We start from the raw sequence: 22,602 nt of genomic DNA on the forward strand, positions 1-22,602 counted from the left end.
TCCAAGATGAAATGGTTTACCTAATACTTTAGTTCAAAGTTTATCCTTGATTCTTAAATAGGTAAAGCTAGAATTAGTATGATTGGTCTTTCTCATTTGGGAAGGTCTTTAATACTAACCTAGGGTTAGGCTCCATAGAGGTTGATGTAATCATCAATGTCTATGTTTAACACAAATGGTTTCTCTCTCTAAGGAATGTCTTGAATAATATCCTAGTGTTCCTCTTAAAGATGATGATTTGAAGACTTGGATGTATATCCAAGGTTTAGCTCCAGGTTTGTTATTGCTTCTCTAATAAATAATATAGAACTCTCACCTCTCTGGGTTTGATGTATAATAATTTGAAATAAAGAAGAATTATATTCCTTAGTTGGATCTCCTTGTCTTGTTTTCAAGATTAAAGTAGAATGGATATAAAAGGGTTTATGATAAGAGCATGGATTAGTTTAAGACATGGAGAAGATAAGTGAAGAATAGTTTCTCCAATTATTGTTACTTAGTTTCCAATTAAATAGGTGTTCATAGGTTATGGCAAGGAATATCATGTTGTGATCTTTAATAAGATCAAGTAGTTCATCATTGAGTAAAGTGTTGTTGTGTTGATTATTAGTTCCATTTGATCTAACCCAGTAGATCAAATCATCTCTACCTAAAACAAGGTTTTAACAAAGTCACATTGAGGTTTATAGCGCTTGACTTGATGAGCTACTTCAATTCCACCAAGGTCAAGTGAAACTTCAGTTACTGTGACTGTTTTACTTTAAAGCGCGAAAATTCCCCGGATTTTCTATGCATGAATGCAATGCACACATCTATTTCCTCTATGTTTGTAACCCCATTACCTGGGATATTACATCCGGTCGCCAGCCCGGTTTGGACCGGCCCATCCGGTCCCTGGCCCGGTCGGACCGGGTTCCAGACCGGCTGCCCCGGCGCCCAACCGGCCTTTGCACTTGTGCCATCCGGGCGTGATCCAGTAAGCTTAGAAGGTCGCCCGGTCAAGACCCGGTCCCTGATCCGGTTGGGAACCGGCCGGTCCGATCACCAGCCCGGTCTGACCAGCCTGTGCGCCGGCCTGGCCGGCGCCAAATCCGGTCGACCGGGTTTCTCGAGGAATCTAATGACATGGCAAGTGGGCAACGGCCAGATTTCGAAGTACACTATAAATAGCCCTTCTCCTACCTCTGAAATGTTAGGCACTACACTACAAGCTGTTCTTGAGCTCTCTCTCTCATACTCCATTGCTAAAAACACCAAAAGCCTCAGATCTCCCTCCTCCTCCACCCAAATTCAAATCCCTCCGGGGAAACGTTAAAGGAGGATCCGATCTACTGTTCTACGAAGCCAAATCTCATTCCCCCTTGTATTCATCGAGAAGCTTGCTTCCTAGGGTTCATTGAAAACCCTAGGTGGGCAAGAGAAGTCCGGAAGCATCCGGGCTGTGGATTTGCTCCGGGCAAGATTGTGAAGGTTTGGAGGCTACCTCAAAGTCTACCACAAGTGAGTGAGCTATTCTTTCGTGGGATAGGCTCCGGAGAATAGGGTGAGCCTTCGTGGCGTGGGGAATCCTTCGTGGGACCTCCACCCGTCCAAACGTGACGTACCTTCTTGCAAAGGAAGGGAACACGGGAATACATCCTCGTCTCCGCGTGCTATCGATTATCTCTAACCGAACTCCTTACTTGTGATTTAACTGCCTGTGAGAGCCTTCGTGCTCGAGTTAGTTCTATCCTCATATAGGTTGTTTCACCTAGTTTGCATTAGGCTCACCTTTATATTTCGCAAAGCCTAATATTGCAAAGAAAGAATTAAAATCTGTAGAAACCTATTCACCCCCCTCTAGGTTTACCATCTCTATACTTTCAGGATTGCTAATGCTGGATCTCGAAGGTCAGATATCCACCCTCCCTTTGGCTTCTCCCTCGTCGTCGATCTTGGATGTCGGCTTCGTGCATATGTTGATGGTTGGGGATCGGAGTTGGTGGGGCGTGTTGGCGCTGGGAGAAATCCTTGGTCTTCTGACCATAGTGGCAGCGACTCCTTGGGCGTCGTTAGCCCGGTGAGGCGCCACTAAGGTCCCATCCCCCACCCCTACTTGGATCGGACGGTGGCAGCGCCATGGGAGAATGGGGCCATGGTTGGTGCGAATTTGTTGGCGGTGAAGCTACTACTCGGCTTCTCTGCGTCTTCGAGCTCTACGGCTACTCCCAAGCTTTCCCTTCTCCTGGGAGTCCTCGGTCGCTGAAGTTGTCTGTGGCACCGGTGTGTGAGCGAGGTGGTCTACGTGGTCTATCTAGGTGGCTTCTAGGAGTGCATCTTTCTTTGTTCTAAGGTGAACATCTCCATCCGCCGACGGTACGGTGCCCTGCGATCCAGGGTGAGAGGGTAAGGACTCTCTTCAGCGATGGAGGAGGAATATGATCCTTCGCTGAGTTCGGATGCTGAACACATTGTATTAACTCAATGTCATATCTGTCTTGGCGTTCGTGCGAGGAGGACATCGTTGGATCAAGTTGTGTTTCTTGTTTATCTTTTGTGTTTGAGTTGGGTGTTGTGTTGTAAGCTGTTACAACATTACGGCATTATATTGATTTAAAGCAGGGCATCATTCATGCCTCCAGTTTTTTTTTTAAATAATCTTATATATGCATTTGTTCGGCACTTGGGCCAGGCCAATTGGCCTATCTGCGACCTATATTGAGCCGACCGTTACGGAAACAAAATAAGCCTAGCCCAGAAGGAATCCTTCCAGCAGGAACAGGAAGGCAAAAAAGCCCACCGAGCGAGCGTGAGGATAGGGAGAGTAGCAACCAGACTGACGCATCTCTCCCTCCCTCCGCTGGTCGCGGCCATGGGAGAAGCTCTGGCCATGAGGCCCTCCTCCTCACCCTACCCTCTCCTGCCTCCCCCGACCTGCTCATCCCGCCTGCCCCCGCTCCGCAGCTTCGTCGGCCTCCGATGGTCCGCCCCCCGCGTTCAGGTACGCCTTCCCCCGTTCTTCACCAGAGGAACCACGTCCCCGTCCCTGCTGCTAATTGCTAGGCCACACACTAGCAAAGTGGCTATATTGTTCTGATGTTTCATCGTGTTGTACGGCTGGCGCAGGTCAGGGAGCAGCTGAATTGGGCTGCAAGAATCGGCAGTGGTACGCGAGGTTGCAATGGGCGATTCAGGTCAGTTAGGCAGATTTTTTTTTCAAAAGTAATACTATTGTGCTGCTACGTTGCTTGGCTGGTTTACAAGTCTCTACGCTCTGATTTATGGACATGTAATTGGTCAGCCAGTAGCAAACCATAAACTCGTGGCTGAAAAACAATAGAGTTCACTGACTGAACAGGGCACTAGTTGGGTGCCTAGTGTGGTGGCTCGGGAAAACCTTTGAGGTGGTGCTGTGAGCTGTGCAGTTGGGTTCCAAACTTCCAAAGTAATTATGCATTTATGCTAGTTCCCTCTGGTCATTTGCAACTATGAAATGATTGGTGATGCAAGTGCTCCAACATTAGGGTACCCTTTACCCTATTTAGTCCAAAAAATGAACTAGCTTTTATCCATGACATCATCAAGTTAGTTCATTTTTTAGACAAAAGAGGGTAAAGGGTACCGTAATGTTCTATAGAAATGATATCATAAGTACTCGTACCTTATACTAGTGGTAGTCAGTACATTTGGGAAATAAACTACCATGTTACCAAGATGTCAGCCCGGGTTATGAACAGGTGACTGGTTTAGGTAGTAAATCGTAAACTTGTGATTAAACACAAATTTCGATCAGAGCGGTGCATTTGTAAGGTTTTTCTTTGTGAATCTGTTTTAGCTGATAGCCGCGGTGAAAATTTACCTTGAATGAGCAAAAGTAAGTTCCCAATGAGCAATTACATTTGATTCTGAACTTTATTTGAGTTGGTCCATTGGTAGTTGTTGAACATAAGATACATCCTGCACATCAGCTATCGTGATTTGAATTTCCTTTCATTGTGTTTTTTTTTTCTGATAATTTACAGGGCACCTGCCTCAAGTACATCCCTGCCTTGTCATAGAGCCATCGTCATTAGAAACGACAATTCTCAGAATGCTGATTTTCCTCGTAACTACTCAAAAAGGGAGAAGAAACCATTTCCCATACCAGTAGTGGAGTTAAGGCGCCGAGCAAGACAGAGGATGAAGCAAGCTGAAGGAAAGCCCAAGCGATCATTGCCACCTCCAAAAAATGGATTGCTAGTCCACAGATTGATACCAGAGGCATACAGAGTGTATAATGCAAGGATTTTGCTGATCAACAACTTGAAGAGGCTGATGAAAGTAGTACCAGTAAAAGGCTGCAAGTAATTCTCTTGCCCCATCCTTTGGTGATAATTATTCTCTAGAAATCATGTTTATGGTTAATATGGTAATGCTTTATCAAATTGGACAGAAGAGGTCTGATTTCACGTTGTATGAACCAACATAGCATGATAGGATACATATAAAGGACTGACAAAATACCACACATCCACATTTATCATTGGAATAAAATTATTACTGCCAATGAATATAATCAACATCTTTTGCCATCAGGACATAGGGCATTATATTTACAATTCATCTATCATCCTGTGTTATACAGTGCCAAAAGTCAACGTCGCAACATTACGAGTGAATGAGACCTCTAATATTGGCATCTGCATGGTGTTTTGATTATTTGTTTGAGAGTCTATGCTACACTACCTGCTCCATAGAGGCATGTCATGTGTATCATGTTGAGGATATGCCTTTTACATGTGTTTGTAGATACTGATTCCAGTTAAGACTCTATTTAGTTTGATGAGAATCAGATAGACATCTATATAAAGCCAAGGTAAACGTTGGGCTTCATGTATGTATCCCAAATAAATCTATGTTCATATCCAAAGTGAATGTCATGATGGCGCTGGATGAATCTTTAAATAACTTGGCCCATGGTTCATAATGATGTGTCCTCACCTCATGTTGTGTTCTATGACCGGCAGAATGACACCCATGACTAGTATGCAGTTTGCCAACTTATGTGACCTTAAGTTGTCATATGCATTTTCTCCAGTGAAGATCTATGACTTCTTTTCTTTCTATATGAGGAAGTAATGCATCTTTCTATTGCAGATATTGCAGTGAGATACATGTTGGATTTGATGGACACCCTTTCAGAACATGCCGAGGAATGTCTTCTGATAAACGTAGGGGAGAGCATGACTGGGGAAGTACTTTGCTGGAAGCTGTTTTCTTGCCAGTCGAAGCATACCACCTAGAGGACCGTCTAGGACCGCGTATCCCTCATGACCAGAGGTTTGCAGTGCCCCGTATTCCTGCTCTTGTGGAGCTGTGCATCCAAGCTGGTGTTGACCTCCCTGAGTACCCGACAAAGCGTCGAAGAAAGCCGATTATTAAGATCGGAAGGACAGAGTTTGTCGATGCCAATGAAGATGACCTACCAGATCCTGAGCCTGACGAAAGATTTAAGGAGCCCCTTCTTGAAGAACTACCCGACAATGAGATCATTGCTCCATCGAGCCCAGAGGAGACGGCTGTTCTTGCTGAGGAAACACTTGAAGCATGGGAGACTGTCCGGAAAGGTGCCTTGAGGCTTCTGAAGAGCTATGCTGTGAGGGTTTGTGGATATTGCCCTGAGGTGCATATCGGATCAAGTGGCCACAAAGCACGCAACTGTGGAGCCTTCAAGCACCAGCAGAGGAATGGACAGCATGGATGGCAGGCAGCAGTGCTCGATGACCTGATACCTCCTCGGTATGTTTGGCACATGCCAGAATCTGGTGAGTTGCAGAAGGAGCTGAAGAACTTCTATGGGCAGGCACCAGCTATTGTGGAGATATGCATTCAGGGCGGCGCAGAAGTGCCTGACAAGTACAAAGCCACAATGAGACTAGATGTAGGGATTCCCTCCAGCTTGAGAGAGGCTGAAATGGTCGTCTGAATGAAAATTGTGGTGCTTATGTTGTCTATGAACTATGATTGAGGTTGAGAAAACCTCGAGCTCCATTCTGGCTGACCATACATTGATACTGTACTCCGTGTACATAGCAGGAACTTAGCTCAATAAGATAATCTGGTAGGTTTTGTTTGTTTCGGATGCAGCATTTACCGGATGTTTCTTTATCTGTGTTATATCTGAGAATGTCATGGCCACTACTAATGCTGATATGGCGCAGTGTGCTATACGTGAATACTTTGGTATCAATGTCTGAATCAGTATAGGATCCAGGATTTCAGAAATAAAATTTGATACATTCTGAAAGCTAGCATCATTCAATATTTTGTTCCCTGTCCAACTACTCTTGGTGTATGCCCATCTACAATAACAAGCATGAGAAATCTCCGGCACATTGAAAAGCACAATGACCAGCACCACATTCAACTGAAACAGGTTACAGCAACCCCTTGTAGTTCCGAACCATAGACAGCAAAAAGCAGTAATGCAATTTACAATTACCAGCTGAACAGTTTGTGCATTTGTTATGCCCCCATGCTTTCACAGTCCATACAATTCATGAACCAATTTGTCTGGCTATCGTCATTGGGGCGAGGGCTCCACGGCGGTCCTGAACAGAAGTATGTAGACCTTATCAACGGAAAAGTACAAGAATCCGCCCCTGGCGTGCGTGACATACGAACCGAAACCTGTCCCTACGATGCAGTGCCAAGCTGACCCGTAAGCAGTGTCGAACTCCTGCCAGCAAAAGGATAAGGATAGTAAGCTCCCATCATTTATACAGTACTGAATAGCAATGAAAAGTTTGTGAATGCTGGGACACATAATGCGGTTCTCTGGCTAAAAGTGGAGATGGAGTAGCTGGGGACGGTGACTGAGATTCAGTCACGTAAATAAGCAGTCAGACAGATAGGGTGACGTTGTAGGATAGACTAATTCAGGTGAGGCAAAGTGTCTACTCTGTTGCACACTACTGCATTCCTGAACTACAGTGCATCTCTCGGCTGTTCGTTGCTGATTACCTTCTACTCCTGCACTAGTTGGCTCTGAGGTAGGACTATGCGAGATTCCGGTACATAAACAAGTACTCAGACAGATGGCATTCGAAGAGCAACTGTGAAGATTGCAGCGATTGAGCATTTGAGCGTGGCAGATGTGAGTGAATATTGAGTTCCCAGAACAGTCCTTTTTTCTGGTCAAACTTGCTTAGCCTTCTGTGCAGCGACACTGACAGCCACATGGGCATGACAAAACGGCCCTCTGATTGTGCAGTGCGTTAAATTCTGTAATCGGTGGTTAGCCACGCGACTGATAGTTTATCATTGGGCTTGACCCCATCGCTTAGGTGTTGGGAGCCTGATACACCAACGGCCAATGATGGCCAACAAAACAACAAACCTATCTTGTTTTCAGCCTTTCAGGTGTACGCAGTACGCAGAAAGCCGCAGGGGCGACCAACCGACTCTGATACAATTCATCCAAGTGATCATCTTGATGCAGAGCATCTATCACCTATCAGCATCTCAACATGAACGTGAATGCGTGATCATCTACACGCAATACACGGGAGTGATCATCTTGATGAAGATCATCTGTCAGCAATTCAACATGGACGTGAATGCAGGTAGCGTCGGTGCAATCCTTCAGGCCTTCAAGACAAGAACGAATTGCTCCGCACGATGTGTATGGGTTACTAGATTAGTCCTAGCCATTTGGTCTAATTAATCCGCGGCTATAGCAGAGCATAAACATGCAAATGTAGCAAGTGCTGTCAAGCTGCTGTGTTTACCATTGCACATTTGGGAGCAGACGACACTGCAAGCGTCCGGCTAAGTTGTGCTACAGTGTATACTGGCAATCTGTAATGTTAAGTTCTTGCAGTAGCGTAGGAGCAGTGTTCACGGCGGTTTCGTACCTTCTTGAGGGCGAGCGCGATGCGCTTGGGCTCGAGGCGGCGCGGGTAGTGCGGCATCGCGGCGAGCTCGTCGCGGGCGCAGCGGAAGGCGCGCCGCTGCAGCGCGGGCGGCATGTCGGCCGCCACCACCCGCACCACCGCCTTGTTCCTGTCCGCATCCGGGGCCTCTGCCTTCTTCTTTGAAGCGCCGCCCACGGCCACGGCAGCGTCGTCCTCCGCGAGCCTTGCGACGCCGAGCAGCGCCCTGATGACGCCGCCCCGGCGCCCCGCCTCGCCGCCGGCCTCCTGCTCCCTCATGCCCGCGACGACACTCGCGCTGGGAGTTTTTCAGGAGCGGGAGGTGGGAAACCGGGAACGAGCTGAGCTGAGATGGCGAGCGTGCCTCTTGTTTTCTTTGCAGAATCGCTGTGCGGCGGTTGGGGCGGCTTTTTGTATTGGGGCGGGAGAGGACGGCGCGCGTCGGGGCTCGTTAAAGTTGGCGCCGTACTCTGCACATTTACCATTTGTTTTCTCTGAACCGGGAAGCTCGCCGGTGGGATCACCGACGGCGCGCTCCGGGGCGGCGCACGATGTCGAGGAGCGCGCGCGCGTGGGGGACGAGACGAGACGACGAGCGACGTGCGGAGGCTGGCCAGGCCATGGGGCGCAGGCGCACGGTGGGGCTAGCTGCCTAGCTGCTCCCTGTCAGCGTGCGGCGCGGAGTAGATCATGTGGAGATGTACGACCACTGCTTCAGTTATTCGGTCTCGTTTTGACAGCACATGACATGTTTTTTTTCTTCTATTTTTGAGGATACCGCACATGACATGTATGCGACGAAACATGAGACGCGTCGAGATGTGGTCTCTGCGCTACGGCCCAGCCCAACTGTATGGGCCTCTTTCACAATGCCAAGGCGTTTCGATTTCTAGTTCGGCCCAGCATTTTTGGATGTTGTAGTGAGGCCTGAAGTGGAATGTCGCCGACGGCAAACCCTATACACCGCCTATCGCGGCATGTTTGGGGTAATCCCTATTCCCCGCCCATTAGTGTGTCTTTATAGCGCACGCTAAGAGAGCGAACACTCTGGTGTATTTGTTTCAATTTTTTCCTATTTTAGGCGGTTTTGTGCGGTTTGGTTTTCGATCGATTTTAAGACCAATTTCGAATTCAAATTTTCCTCCGATTCGGAAAATTGTTCGAATTCAAATTTTACTCAGATTCAAAAAATTGTTCGAATTCAAGTTTTGCTCAGATTCAAACTTTCTTCGAATTCAAATTTTTGCAGATTCAAAATTTGTTCGAATTCAAATTTTGCTCAGATTTGAAATCTGTTCAAAATTAAAATTTTCTCAGATTCTAAAGTTGTTCGAATTCAAATTTTGCTCAGATTCGAAAATTTGTTGAAGATTCAAAATTTGTTCAGATTTTATTCAAATTCATATTTTGCTTAAATTTGAAAAAATGGTTGCGAATGGGTGTTCGAGCTCGGGTCTCCTCGTACAAAGGGTGAAACCAGTAGGCTAGAGACAGGTCCTTCTAAAAGGTTAAAAATATGAGGTACTTATTTCCTGTATGCGGAGAAGATAATCGGCCGGCCCATCAGGGATTGCCTGCTGGCGATGCTTCCCTCGTGCGCGCTGCTGGGCGCGGCTTAGGCGCTCCCCATGTTTGGTCAGCACCATGTACCTCTCCTATTCATGCATGTTGTGGTGGGTCGGGCCTGCTAGCGAGGGGCTGTGGGCATCCTCTTCCTCATCGTAGCCGGTTATGCTGCAAAATATCCCATCAATGCTGCAAAAAAATCCTTAATGTACCATCTTTTTGTATGTAGCAACTGCGGATTGAGAAACTAGCGCAGAAGGCGTTGGGTGAATACCTGATGAACCTGAAGTTGGCTAGAAAGAAGGAGCAATTGTCAATTTCTTTTTCAGAAATGCAACATCGATTTCTCTGCAATACAACCAACATTTTTGCCTACCTTACCCAACATTCCAACACCACGTATGCAACATTGATGCAATCTCCGTGTCGTAGAAGATCATAGTAGCACTTTACCCATACATACACAATAAAACTATGTACACATGTAGCAAATCCTAAAGTTGTATGTAACATCGACAAAATCCCTCAAAACTCGACCTTCCCAACGAACCATGGAGGCATTGCCATGGCCGATTCGAGATCGCCAGGCACCAATCCGCCACATTGGAGGTCCGTCGGGGCCGGATCGGGTGAATCCCGAAACCATCCACTTGATGAGCGTCCATCTTCTCCAAGTCAGGCGGCGATTGGACACCTCAACATCCATGGCCGCCATCGCGAGCATGTCATGCTTGTCGGCCATCCGAGTTGTGACGCTGGAAGGAGGGTCCAACCTAGGTAGCATCATTGGCCATCACGGGTTGCAACGCCGGGAGGAGCTACATGTGTGGCGGCAAGTGCACATATGAGCGGTAAGTGCGACATTAGCTGCGACGGATCATGCGCAGAGGAGCGAAGACAGTCGCAGAGGAGCTCCAAGAGGTGCCAGCCTCACGAGCAGGTGAGCAACAAGAACAAAGGGGGGCTCGTGGGTGGATCTAGCTCCATGCGGTGTGAGGTGGAGGTTCTAAAAGAAGAAGAGCAGAGGAGATGCGGTTGCAACAGAGAAGACCAGTTGTAGCTACTGCCGGGCTATCAAACAAAGTTTACCTTTCTTCAGGGACGGAGCCAGCTTTCAACCTTGAGGGGGGCAAAATGGTGTTGCAAACTTCATGAGGGGGGCAGAGTAAACTAAATCAGCAAGAAATTACACTTCTAGTGAGTAGTGTTCTTCATAAATTTCAAACCATGGGGGTGGCTAAGCCCCCCTCGTCCCTGATACGTCTCCGACGTATCGATAATTTCTTATGTTCCATGCCACATTATTGATGATATCTACATGTTTTATGCATACTTTACATCATATTTATGCATTTTCTGGAACTAACCTATTAACAAGATGCCGAAGAGCCAGTTGTTGTTTTCTGCATTGCTTTTGGTTTCGTAAATCCTAGTAAGGAAATATTCTGGGAATTGGACGAAATCAACGCCTGTGGGCCTATTTTCACACGAAGCTTCCAGAAGACCGAAGAGTCAACGAAGTGGGGCCACGAGGTGGCCAGGAGGTAGGGCGGCGCGGCCCAGGTCTTGGCCGCGCCGGCCTGTCCCCTGGGCCCCTCGTGTGCCCCCCTGACCTGCCCTTCCGCCTACAAATAGTCTTCGTCGCGAAACCCCCAGTACCGAGAGCCACGATACGGAAAACCTTCCAGAGACGCCGCCGCCGCCAATCCCATCTCGGGGGATTCAGGAAATCGCCTCCGGCACCCTGCCGGAGAGGGGATTCATCTCCCGGAGGACTCTACGCCGCCATGGTCGCCTCCGGAGTGATGAGTGAGTAGTTCACCCCTAGACTATGGGTCCATAGCAGTAGCTAGATGGTTGTCTTCTCCTCATTATGCTTCATTGTCGGATCTTGTGAGCTGCCTAACATGATCAAGATCATCTATCTATAATGCTATATGTTGTGTTTGTTGGGATCCGATGGATAGAGAATACTATGTTATGTTGATTATCAATTCATGTCTATGTGTTATTTATGATCTTGCATGCTCTCCGTTATTAGTAGAGGCTCTGGCCAAGTTTTTGCTAGTAACTCCACGAGGGGGTATTTATGCTCGATAGTGGATTCATGTCTCCGTGAATCTGGGGGAGTGACAGAAACCTCTAAGGTTATGGATGTGCTGTTGCCACTAGGGATAAAACATTGATGCTATGTCCGAGGATGTAGTTATTGATTACATTACGCGCAATACTTAATGCAATTGTCTGTTGCTAGCAACTTAATACTGGAAGGGGTTCGGATGATAACCTGAAGGTGGACTTTTTAAGCATAGATGCATGCTGGATAGCGGTCTATGTACTTTGTCGTAATGCCCAATTAAATCTCACAATACTCATCATAATATGTATGTTCATGGTCATGCCCTCTCTATTTGTCAATTGCCCAACTGTAATTTGTTCACCCAACATGCTATTTATCTTATGGGAGAGACACCTCTAGTGAACTGTGGACCCCGGTCCATTCTTTTACATCGAATACAATCTGCTGCAATACTTGTTCTACTGTTTTCTGCAAACAATCATCTTCCACACTATACATCTAATCCTTTGTTACAGCAAGCCGGTGAGATTGACAACCTCACTGTTTCGTTGGGGCAAAGTACTTGGTTTGTGTTGTGCAGGTTCCACGTTGGCGCCGGAATCCCTGGTGTTGCGCCGCACTACATCTCGCCGCCATCAACCTTCAACGTGCTTCTTGACTCCTACTGGTTCGATAAACCTTGGTTTCTTACTGAGGAAAACTTGCCGCTGTGCGCATCACACCTTCCTCTTGGGGTTCCCAACGGACGCGTGTCGAACGGAAAGACAATACGTCAACCACGCGCATCAAGCAAAATTTCTGGCGCCGTTGCCGGGGAGATCAAGACACGCTGCAAGGGGAGTCTCCACATCGCAATCTCTTTACTTTGTTTTTGTCTTGCTTTATTTTATTTACTACTTTGTTTGCTGCATTATATCAAAATACAAAAAAATTAGTTGCTAGCTTTACTTTATTCACTGTCTTGCACTCTATATTAAAAACACAAAAAAATTAGTTACTTGCATTTACTTTATCTAGTTTGCTTTATTTACTACTGCTAAAATGGGTACTCCTAAAAATACTAAGTTGTGTGACTTCACAACCACAAATAATAATGATTTCTTATGCACACCTATTGCTCCACCTGCTACTACAGCAGAATTCTTTGAAATTAAACCTGCTTTACTGAATCTTGTTATGCGAGAGCAATTTTCTTTGAGGACTAAATGCAAGGATGCTTTTATTGGTAGATATTATCCCCCTGCTAAAATTATATCTTTGAGGAGTAGCATAATGAATTTTAAACAATTGGATACTGAGCATGTTGCACAAGCATGGGAAAGAATGAAATCTTTGGTTAAAAATTGCCCAACCCATGGACTGACTACTTGGATGATCATCCAAACCTTTTATGCAGGACTGAATTTTTCTTCGCGGAACCTATTGGATTCAGCTGCTGGAGGTACCTTTATGTCCATCACTCTTGGTGAAGCAACAAAGCTTCTTGATAATATGATGATCAATTACTCCGAATGGCACACGGAAAGAGCTCCACAAGGTAAGAAGGTAAATTCTATCGAAGAAACCTCTTCCTTGAGTGATAAGATTGATGCTATTATGTCTATGCTTGTGAATGATAGGACTAATATTGATCCTAATAATGTTCCGTTAGCTTCATTGGTTGCTCAAGAAGAACATGTTGATGTCAACTTCATTAAAAATAATAATTTCAACAACAATGCTTACCGGAACAATTCTAGTAACAACTATAGGCCATATCCTTATAATAATGGCAACGGCTATGGTAATTCTTATGGGAATTCTTACAACAATAATAGGAACACGCCCCCTGGACTTGAAGCTATGCTTAAAGAATTTATTAGTACACAAACTGCTTTTAACAAATCTGTTGAAGAAAAGCTTGGGAAAATTGATATACTTGCTTCTAAAGTTGATAGTCTTGCTGCTGATGTTGGTCTTTTGAAATCGAAAGTTATGCCTCATGAAAATCATAATCATAAAATTGTTACTACAGCAAATGCCATCCAATTTAGAATTAATGAGAATATAAGATTGATGGCCGAATTGCGTGCTAGGTGGGAAAGAGAAGAAAATGAAAAAGAAGATAATATAGCTAAAGTTTGGACTATTACCACCACTAGTAATGCTAATGCTACACATGTTGCTGCACCTCCTACTATTACTAATAAAAGAATTGGTGTTAGCAATGTTTCCACTTCAAATGCAAAGCGCGAAAAACTGCCTCAAATCGCTAAAACTCATTAAATCGTCTGTGATAAAACTGCTGAAATTTTTTCCAACATTGGGGATGATGATCCCATTGCTTTAGATTATAATGGTTTGAATTTTTATGATTGCCACATCTCTGAAGTTATAAAGTTCTTACAAAAACTTGCTAAAAGTCCTAATGCTAGTGCTATAAATTTGGCTTTCACGAAACATATTACAAATGCTCTCATAAAAGCTAGAGAAGAGAAACTAGAACGCGAAGCTTCTATTCCTAGGAAGCTAGAGGATGGTTGGGAGCCCATTATTAAGATGAAGGTAAATGACTTTGATTGTAATGCTTTATGTGATCTTGGTGCAAGTATTTCTGTTATGCCTAAGAAAATCTATAATATGCTTAACTTGCCACCGCTGAAAAATTGTTATTTGGATGTTAATCTTGCTGATCATTCTACAAAGAAACCTTTGGGGAGAGTTGATAATGTTCGCATTACCGTTAACAATAACCTTGTCCCCGTTGATTTTGTTGTCTTGGATATTGAATGCAATGCATCTTGTCCCATTATATTGGGAAGACCTTATATAAGAACTGTTGGTGCTATCATTGATATGAAGGAAGGTAATATTAAATATCAATTTCCTCTCAAGAAAGGTATGGAACACTTCCCTAGAAAGAGAATGAAGTTACCTTATGATTCTATTATTAGAACAAATTATGATGTTGATACTTCGTCTCTTGATAATACTTGATACACACTTTCTGCGCCTAGCTGAAAGGCGTTAAAGAAAAGCGCTTATGGGAGACAACCCATGTTTTTACTACAGTATTTTATTTTTATATTTGAGTCTTGGAAGTTGTTTACTACTGTAGCAACCTCTCCTTATCTTAGTTTTGTGCTTTGTTGTGCCAAGTAAAGTCGTTGATAGTAAGGTTCATACTAGATTTGGATTACTGCGCAGAAACAGATTTATTTGCTGTCACGAATATGGGCAAAATTCTCTGTAGGTTACTCAGAAAATTATGCCAATTTACGTGAGTGATCCTCAGATATGTATGCAACTTTCATTCAATTTTAGCATTTTCATTTGAGCAAGTCTGGTGCCTCAATAAAATTCGTCATTACGAACTGTTCTGTTTTGACAGATTCTGTCTTTTATTTCGCATTGCTTGTTTTGTTATGTTCGATGGATTTTTCGATTCCATTGACTTTCAGTAGCTTTGTGCAATGTCCAGAAGTGTTAAGAATGATTATGTCACCTCTGAAAATGTATATTTTGATTGTGCACTAACTCTCTAATGAGTTGTTTTGAGTTTGGTGTGGAGGAAGTTTTCAAGGATCAAGAGAGGGAGATGATACAACATGATCAAGGAGAGTGAAAGCTCTAAGCTTGGGGATGCCCCGGTGGTTCACCCCTGCATATATCAAGAAGACTCAAGCGTCTAAGCTTGAGGATGCCCAAGGCATCCCCTTCTTCATCAACAACATTATCAGGTTCCTCCCCTGAAACTATATTTTTATTCCGTCACATCTTATGTGCTTTGCTTGGAGCGTCGGTTTGTTTTTGTTTTTGATTTGTTTGAATAAAATGGATCCTAGCATTCTTTGTGTGGGAGAGAGACACGCTCCGTTGTTGCATATGGACAAATATGTCCTTAGGCTTTACTCATAATATTCATGGCGAAAGTTTCTTCTTCGTTAAACTGTTATATGGTTGGAATTGGAAAATGATACATGTAGTAATTGCTAAAATGTCTTGGATAATGTGATACTTGGCAATTGTTGTGCTCATGTTTAAGCTCTTGCATCATATACTTTGTACCTATTAATGAAGAAATACATAGAGCATGCTAAAATTTGGTTTGCATAATTGGTCTCTCTAAGGTCTAGATAATTTCTAGTATTGAGTTTGAACAACAAGGAAGACGGTGTAGAGTCTTATAATGTTTACAATATGTCTTTTATGTGAGTTTTGCTGCACCGCTTCATCCTTGTGTTTGTTTCAAATAGCCTTGCTACCCTAAACCTTGTATCGAGAGGGAATACTTCTCATGCATCCAAAATCCTTGAGCCAACCACTATGCCATTTGTGTCCACCATACCTACCTACTACATGGTATTTCTCCGCCATTCCAAAGTAAATTGCTTGAGTGCTACCTTTAAAATTTCCATTCTTCACCTTTGCAATATATAGCTCATGGGACAAATAGCCTAAAAACTATTGTGGTATTGAATATGTACTTATGCACTTTATCTCTTATTAAGTTGCTTGTTATGCGATAACCATGTTCCTGGGGACGCCATCAACTACTCTTTGTTGAATATCATGTGAGTTGCTATGCATGTTCGTCTTGTCTGAAGTAAGGGAGATTTACCGCTAAAATGGTTAGAGCATTGCATAATGTTAGAGAAGAACATTGGGCCGCTAACTAAAGCCATGATCCATGGTGGAAGTTTTAGTTTTGGACAAATATCCTCAATCTCATATGAGAAAATTAATAATTGTTGAATGCTTATGCATAAAAGAGGAGTCCATTATCTGTTGTCTATGTTGTCCCGGTATGGATGTCTAAGTTGAGAATAATCAATAGCGAGAAATCCGATGCGAGCTTTCTCCTTAGACCTTTGTACAGGCGGCATAGAGGTACCCCTTTGTGACACTTGGTTAAAACATGTGCATTGCGATGATAATCCAGGTAATCCGAGCTAATTAGGACAAGGTGCGGGCACTATTAGTATACTATGCATGAGGCTTGCAACTTGTAAGATATAATTTACATAACACATATGCTTTATTACTACCATTGACAAAATTGTTTCTTGTTTTCAAAACCAAAGCTCTAGCACAAATATAGCAATCGATGCTTTCCTCTTTGAAGGACCATTCTTTTACCTTTATGTTGAGTCAGTTCACCTATCTCTCTCCACCTCAAGAAGCAAACACTTGTGTGAACTGTGCATTGATTCCTACATACTTGCATATTGCACTTGTTATATTACTCTATGTTGACAATATCCATGAGATATACGTGTTACAAGTTGAAAGCAACCGCTGAAACTTAATCTTCCTTTATGTTGCTTCAATACCTTTACTTTGAATTATTGCTTTATGAGTTAACTCTTATGCAAGACTTATTGATGCTTGTCTTGAAAGTACTATTCATGAAAAGTCTTTGCTATATGATTCAGTTGTTTACTCATGTCATTTACCATTGTTTTGATCGCTGCATTCATTACATATGCTTACAATAGTATGATCAAGTTTATGATGGCATGTCACTCCAGAAATTATCTTTGTTACCGTTTACCTGCTCGGGACGAGCAGGAACTAAGCTTGGGGATGCTGATACGTCTCCGACGTATCGATAATTTCTTATGTTCCATGCCACATTATTGATGATATCTACATGTTTTATGCATACTTTACATCATATTTATGCATTTTCTGGAACTAACCTATTAACAAGATGCCGAAGAGCCGATTCTTTGTTTTCTGCTATTTTTGGTTTCAGAAATCCTAGTAAGGAAATATTCTCGGAATTGGACGAAATCAACGCCCAGGGGCCTATTTTCACACGAAGCTTCCAGAAGACCGAAGAGTCAACGAAGTGGGGCCACGAGGTGGCCAGGTGGTAGGGCGGCGCGGCCCAGGTCTTGGCCATGCCGGCCTGTCCCCTGGGCCCCTCGTGTGGCCCCCTGACCTGCCCTTCCGCCTACAAATAGTCTTCGTCACGAAACCCCCAGTACCGAGTGACAAGGGATTAACTTGTCAATGCCTATGGATTGTAGGCTAGGGTTTAGTTAGAAGTAGAGGGTAAGTAGATCTCGAAGGTTTCAGCCGAAAAGTACTCGACGATTGTGAAAACTAGGGTTTGCAGACAATGATTCCGTTGATCCTTTGTCCCTCGACTCCCCCTTATATATGAGGTGAAGCCGAGGGATTCGTGCTATACAAGTTTACAGAGTCCGGGACGGTTTCTAACTCATCCCGCCAGATTACAAACAACACTTCCTATTACAACTCTATCTTTCCTTAGTAAATCTTAGGCTCCCGAATCTTCTTATTCTTCGGGTATTGGGCTTCCAGTAAACCCCGGGTACTATATTCGGCAGGCCCATTTGGGATGCCTATGTCAGTAGCCCCCGAGATTTTGCTTGAATTGTAAAGTCAGGGAAAATCTCCACTGTTTATTTTTACCCGAAAGCCTTAATCTTTCTATATTTCTTCTCATAAAATTCTATATTGTACAGGGATATTGGTAATTGGGGCTAGTTCATCTGACGGATCAGGTACTAGTTAACTGCTCTAGTGGCAATCCGCAAAAACCTACTTCAAAATCACGTCCCTGGACATGATCTCGGGATACTGGTGTAAACTTCGACAGGTGCCGCTTAAGGTCTTACCATTCGTCGAGTCCCAACAAATTTATCGGGTACCTAACGCGTCCGTTAGATTTTTCTTCGTATCTGTTGATACGGATAAAAGTAGCAGAGCGCAGTCTTTGGCGATGCCACGCCCAGCAGAATGGATTCTGGGGTCTTACCTTCGCAAATTTGCGGCATTCAGAAATTGATCGCAACTTTGGCGTTCTGAGAATATATTGTCGAGTGCTTTTCCGGCTGTTGGAATGGCACATTTTATTGAGTCAAATATGACTTATATTGTTCTCCCGATGGGAGTATATGTAGAGTTAATTATAACTCGAAGTATACTCTCTTGCTCTTCTATTTTTCCTTTGTTAATTTCATCGGGCACGCGAACAGCGTTCCCGATGGGAGTAGCCCCCGAGGCTACAGCCAAGAACTTGTGCTTGGCTGTAGGCTCAACATTTTATTCCACCTTGTCGCTATTTTGTCATTATTTCGCAATATGAACTCTTTCCTCTTCTTCTTCTTCTGTATCTTTATTTTTATATTTCTCGGGTGCGCGAACAGCGCTCCCGATGGGAGTAGCCCCCGAGGCTACAGCCAAGAACTTGTGCTTGGTTGTAGGCTCAACATTTTCTATATTGTCATACTCGAAATTTTACTTTTTGTCGGAGTAGCCCCCGAGCATTTGGGCAAAAACTTGTATTTGATCAAAGGCTCCCGAAGTATTGAATATTTCATCCTGTCGCCAATCTCTGAATACTTCCTTGTCAACATTCTTCACTTAATCAAATTTACTTCATCCTTGACAAGTAGTCGTGAATTTTCTGTCCTGTGGGTCCATTGCTTCCACCACGTTGACACGTCGTGCAAGTGGGGGACACACGTCCTCCGCTTTTTCTGGCGCACGTACGGTAACGCCTATCTCAGTAAAAATACTTTGTTGCCCTTGTATCTAGAAGATCTATTCTCACCCCACGATTTTTTCATCCAACGGTGCACTGCTTCACCCGATTCTTATATAAACCCTTCTTCAACCTCCGTTCATCCCCTTGCTTGCGCCGCTCGTCTGTTCCTCTTCGCAAAACTTCTCCTGCGCCCAAATCTCTCCGAGCTTCCGCATTCACGAACATTGCTTTGCCCATTGCCGTTGATGCCACCGCGCACGCGACTCGCTTCGCCACAAAGACTCCCGAATCCAAGATGGCCACCGAAGATCTTGAGTGGGAGAGATCCAAAATCTCCAACCAGACATCAACACGCTGAAAAGGCTTGGCCTCATGAAGAAGGAGGACGCCATCCGCTTCCCCGAAGAAAGCTACCCCAACCCTCCAATGGAGTATCGGGTTAGTTTTGTTGATCATCTCATCCGTGGCCTCTCTACCCCAATTCATGATTTTCTCCGCGGTCTTCTCTTTGTTTATGGGATTCAGCTGCACCAACTGACTCCCAATTCCATCCTCCACATTTCTATTTTTATCACCCTTTGCGAATGCTTCCTCGGAGTCCCTCCTAATTGGGCTCTGTGGAAGCGTATTTTCTGCCTCCGCCGCAATGGCTCTCACAACGTCACCTATAACATAGGTGGCGTTGTTATCTGTGTCCGCACTGATGTCGATTACTTCGACGTCAAGTTTCCTGACTCTGTCCAAGGATGGCGCAAGAGATGGCTCTACATTCACGAAGAAAGCGCCAACTCCGTTGAACACAACATAGTTCCTTTCGACGGAAGTGCCAGAATCCAACGCCGCCGCTCCTGGGATGCCGAAGTTTCTAAAGAAGAGAAAAAGGCGACAGAGGCACTCATGTCTCGTATCCATCAGCTGCAAAACATTCGAGGCAAAGAACTGTCTGGTGTTCAAATCACTGCCTACTTCCTTAGGATTAGGGTGCAGCCTCTTCAGGCTCGCAAAAATCCCCTCTGGACGTATTCTGGTGAAAACGACGCCAATAGAATCTCCGACGATCTTTCTGCAAAGGACTTGGAGAAGTTGATCCGAAGAGTTTCCGCTTGGCAAAAAGGATCCTATTCCTTCCGCTTGTCGCGTGGAACCATACAGCTCCGCCAATCCTCTCCCCGAGGTATTTTGCCTTCTCGAGTTTCTATCTTGTTCCGAATTTGCCCTGCATCTCATTGTATTTGTGTTACTCTAATTTTTCTTTTGTCGCTGTTTTCTTGCAGAACCATCGTACTATGACTTCCCTTCCTCCTCTTCCTGAGGATGGAGAAGTCGAAGAACGGGGCATCGTTGCCGAAGATACCCCAGGTTCTTCTATTCCTGAAAGTGAAGTCGCGGGTTCCCACAAATCTGCGGCTTCCCATGAAAAGGAAGTTGAATCTCGAGGCCGTTGAATCGACGCAATCCCTTCCTCCCAGCTTTCCCAAAGAACAAAAGGAAAAGGCATGATGCCGAGGATTCTGGCACTTCTAAGGCTGAAGAAGCTGGTCCTTCTAATCCGAGGGCAGCTTACGATCCTTATGTTGAATCCCTCATCAGCTCGTAAGTCACCTATCTCGCTATATTTTTGTACTCGAAATATTTATCTTGTCGTGCTTTTTATACTGCTGATTTTTTGATCAATCAGTGATGAGGAGGAAGAAGTACCGATTCGACGTGGCTCCTCGAACAAGCACATCACGCATCGTACTTGCCTCGTACACACTAGTTGAAGGAGAAGAAACGTCGCCTCCTCAACAAGACGTCGTCACCACTACTCCGCCATCAAGCCCCCGTGTCCCTTCACCAAAAAGGGCAAGGGTTGAAAAGATTGCTGATTCTGCCCCTCGCCAAGGGCGTCGTCGACTCTGCTTTTAGATGATGTAAGTCTGTCGACATCTATATTTTCCTTATTTTATTTTTCCACACCTTTTCTCTTTTTTATGCCGATGTTTCTCTTACTGTGTTCACGCTGAACAGCCTATGATCAAGGATCTTCTCCGCATCGGGTCCCAATTTATTGGGTACCGTGAATATGCCGCCAAAGCCGAAGGTAACGACTTTTATACTTGCTATTTTGCACTGACTTTCTATTCCTGTTGCTCGTCGCTATTTTTTGATCTTTCTTTTCTTTCTTTTTCATATCTCGACAGAAAAACTTTCAGAGGCCAACGAACGTATCGACGCATTTGCTCAAAAACTCGAGCAAAGTGAGGCGGCTCGCAAGAAAGCTGAACTTGCTGCTAGCAAAGCCAAGGCCGAGGTTGATGAAGCCAAGGTGAAAGCTGCTAGTGTCGAGGAACTGCAGAGAAGGCTCAAAGATGCCGAATCTGCCTTAGATGAGCAGAAAACTGCACAAACTGTGCGTGAACAAGAGATCATCAAGCGTCTGAAGTCGCAAAGTCGACGTACACTGAGTAATATCATTAACCCCTTCTATTGTACTTCCTGTTTCTTGGTTTTTGACTAATGGTTCTTTGTTTTGTGTGGCAGCCCAAACAAACCAAGATTTTGATCTGGAGAATCCCGTCAATGACCCTCTCCTTGATGCACTTTCTCTTCTGGAGTTCCATGGGCGCGAAATTCGTGAAGGCGTGGCCAATGCCAGTGCGAGTTTGTCGGCGTTATTCCCCTACTTCTTCCCGAAGAAAGAGGAACCTTCGACTTTCCTTGCCCTTGCCAAGCTTTTCAATTCGTCGGAAGACCTGGGATTGAAGATGCGTCAGGAGAATATGAAGGTTGCTGTCGAGAGTACTGTTGCCCTGGTTGCTGACAGCCAACAGACGCTTGATTGGATGAAGGTTGGCGACACCAGCCAGGTAGAGCATTCGAGATGGAGGTCGCTGATCAAGGCAGCCAAGCCCAACACGAAGAAGATCTTGGCGTATCTGGGGATCAAGCCAGCTTCGACTCCTAGCTCCTCGAGGCCGGAGGTCTAGTTGCATGCCTCCTTGTTTCTTTTTCTGTTTCTTTTGCTTTTGTTGCCAAAGTAGTTGTTTTGGCGACATTCATTTCCTTAGCTCCACTGTAGTGCCCTTGTAATTATTCCAAGAAATTAATGAAAAACTCTATCTGTCATTTGATGTTGTCTTGTCTAAATTTCAGTTGATATTTGATAACTATACTCCAACTTCCGCTCCTTCCAATGTATCGCCTTCTTCTCGTGCGAGGAGAGCTTTTGTCGATACCGCACTGCCGACGATACCTTGTCGCAAGAACTGGATGAACTTCGGCAAAGAACTTCAAGATGCGAAGAAGCAAACACTTGTGATGATGGAGCAATCTCGTAAGTCATCTGAAGCCGAAAAAATTGCTCTTCAACAATCTCACGAAGCCGTGGCTGCTAAGGAAATTGCCGCTTCCGAGGCTGAAAAGGCAACTACCCGAGAAAATTTCATGCTCGAATTAATGAATGAAGCCAGTGCAGATATGTCGGGTATGCCTGTTTCATCCGCTGATATTCTTTATCTTCATGCTATTGTTTCTTAGAGGTTTCCACTTCTTTGTTTTGATAGGTGCCTTTACTGATGCTG

The 22,602-nt window shown here is 44.6% G+C and overlaps 3 protein-coding genes across 3 annotated transcripts; 2 read left to right on the forward strand and 1 right to left on the reverse strand.

Moving 5' to 3' along the window:
* The first annotated feature begins 2,779 nt into the window (after positions 1 to 2,779).
* LOC127306237 (APO protein 2, chloroplastic) lies at positions 2,780 to 6,097 on the forward strand. The gene is made up of 4 exons (XM_051336862.1): positions 2,780 to 2,980; positions 3,106 to 3,173; positions 4,002 to 4,322; positions 5,116 to 6,097. Exons 1-4 carry the CDS (start codon positions 2,852 to 2,854, stop codon positions 5,942 to 5,944), a joined length of 1,347 nt encoding a protein of 448 aa, XP_051192822.1. The 5' UTR covers positions 2,780 to 2,851; the 3' UTR covers positions 5,945 to 6,097.
* Positions 6,098 to 6,337: 240 nt separating this feature from the next.
* On the reverse strand, positions 6,338 to 8,486 carry LOC127306238 (dynein light chain 1, cytoplasmic). Its single transcript, XM_051336863.1, has 2 exons — positions 7,875 to 8,486; positions 6,338 to 6,697 (listed from the first exon to the last, which is right to left on the reverse strand). The coding sequence occupies exons 1-2, from the start codon at positions 8,169 to 8,171 to the stop codon at positions 6,542 to 6,544; spliced, it is 453 nt and encodes a 150-aa protein (XP_051192823.1). The 5' UTR covers positions 8,172 to 8,486; the 3' UTR covers positions 6,338 to 6,541.
* Positions 8,487 to 10,162: 1,676 nt separating this feature from the next.
* LOC139832614 (uncharacterized) lies at positions 10,163 to 22,147 on the forward strand. Its single transcript, XM_071822407.1, has 3 exons — positions 10,163 to 10,235; positions 21,223 to 21,477; positions 21,563 to 22,147. Exons 1-3 carry the CDS (start codon positions 10,163 to 10,165, stop codon positions 22,006 to 22,008), a joined length of 774 nt encoding a protein of 257 aa, XP_071678508.1. The 3' UTR covers positions 22,009 to 22,147.
* The last annotated feature ends 455 nt before the right edge of the window (positions 22,148 to 22,602 follow it).

This window comes from Lolium perenne, chromosome 6, assembly GCF_019359855.2.
Source record: "Lolium perenne isolate Kyuss_39 chromosome 6, Kyuss_2.0, whole genome shotgun sequence".
Taxonomy (NCBI): domain Eukaryota; kingdom Viridiplantae; phylum Streptophyta; class Magnoliopsida; order Poales; family Poaceae; genus Lolium; species Lolium perenne.

Excerpts from the sequence above, each read along its gene's own strand:
- LOC127306238 (XM_051336863.1), bottom strand. The coding sequence starts at position 8,171 with ATGAGGGAGCAGGAGGCCGGCGGCGAGGCGGGGCGCCGGGGCGGCGTC. Across the intron at positions 6,698-7,874 it reads TCGCGCTCGCCCTCAAGAAG|GAGTTCGACACTGCTTACGG; the intron begins GTACGAAACCGC and ends TTTTGCTGGCAG.
- LOC139832614 (XM_071822407.1), top strand. The coding sequence starts at position 10,163 with ATGGCCGCCATCGCGAGCATGTCATGCTTGTCGGCCATCCGAGTTGTG. Across the intron at positions 10,236-21,222 it reads GGAAGGAGGGTCCAACCTAG|AAAAACTTTCAGAGGCCAAC; the intron begins GTAGCATCATTG and ends ATATCTCGACAG. Across the intron at positions 21,478-21,562 it reads TCTGAAGTCGCAAAGTCGAC|CCCAAACAAACCAAGATTTT; the intron begins GTACACTGAGTA and ends TTTGTGTGGCAG.
- LOC127306237 (XM_051336862.1), top strand. The coding sequence starts at position 2,852 with ATGGGAGAAGCTCTGGCCATGAGGCCCTCCTCCTCACCCTACCCTCTC. Across the intron at positions 3,174-4,001 it reads GGTTGCAATGGGCGATTCAG|GGCACCTGCCTCAAGTACAT; the intron begins GTCAGTTAGGCA and ends GATAATTTACAG. Across the intron at positions 4,323-5,115 it reads GTACCAGTAAAAGGCTGCAA|ATATTGCAGTGAGATACATG; the intron begins GTAATTCTCTTG and ends TTTCTATTGCAG.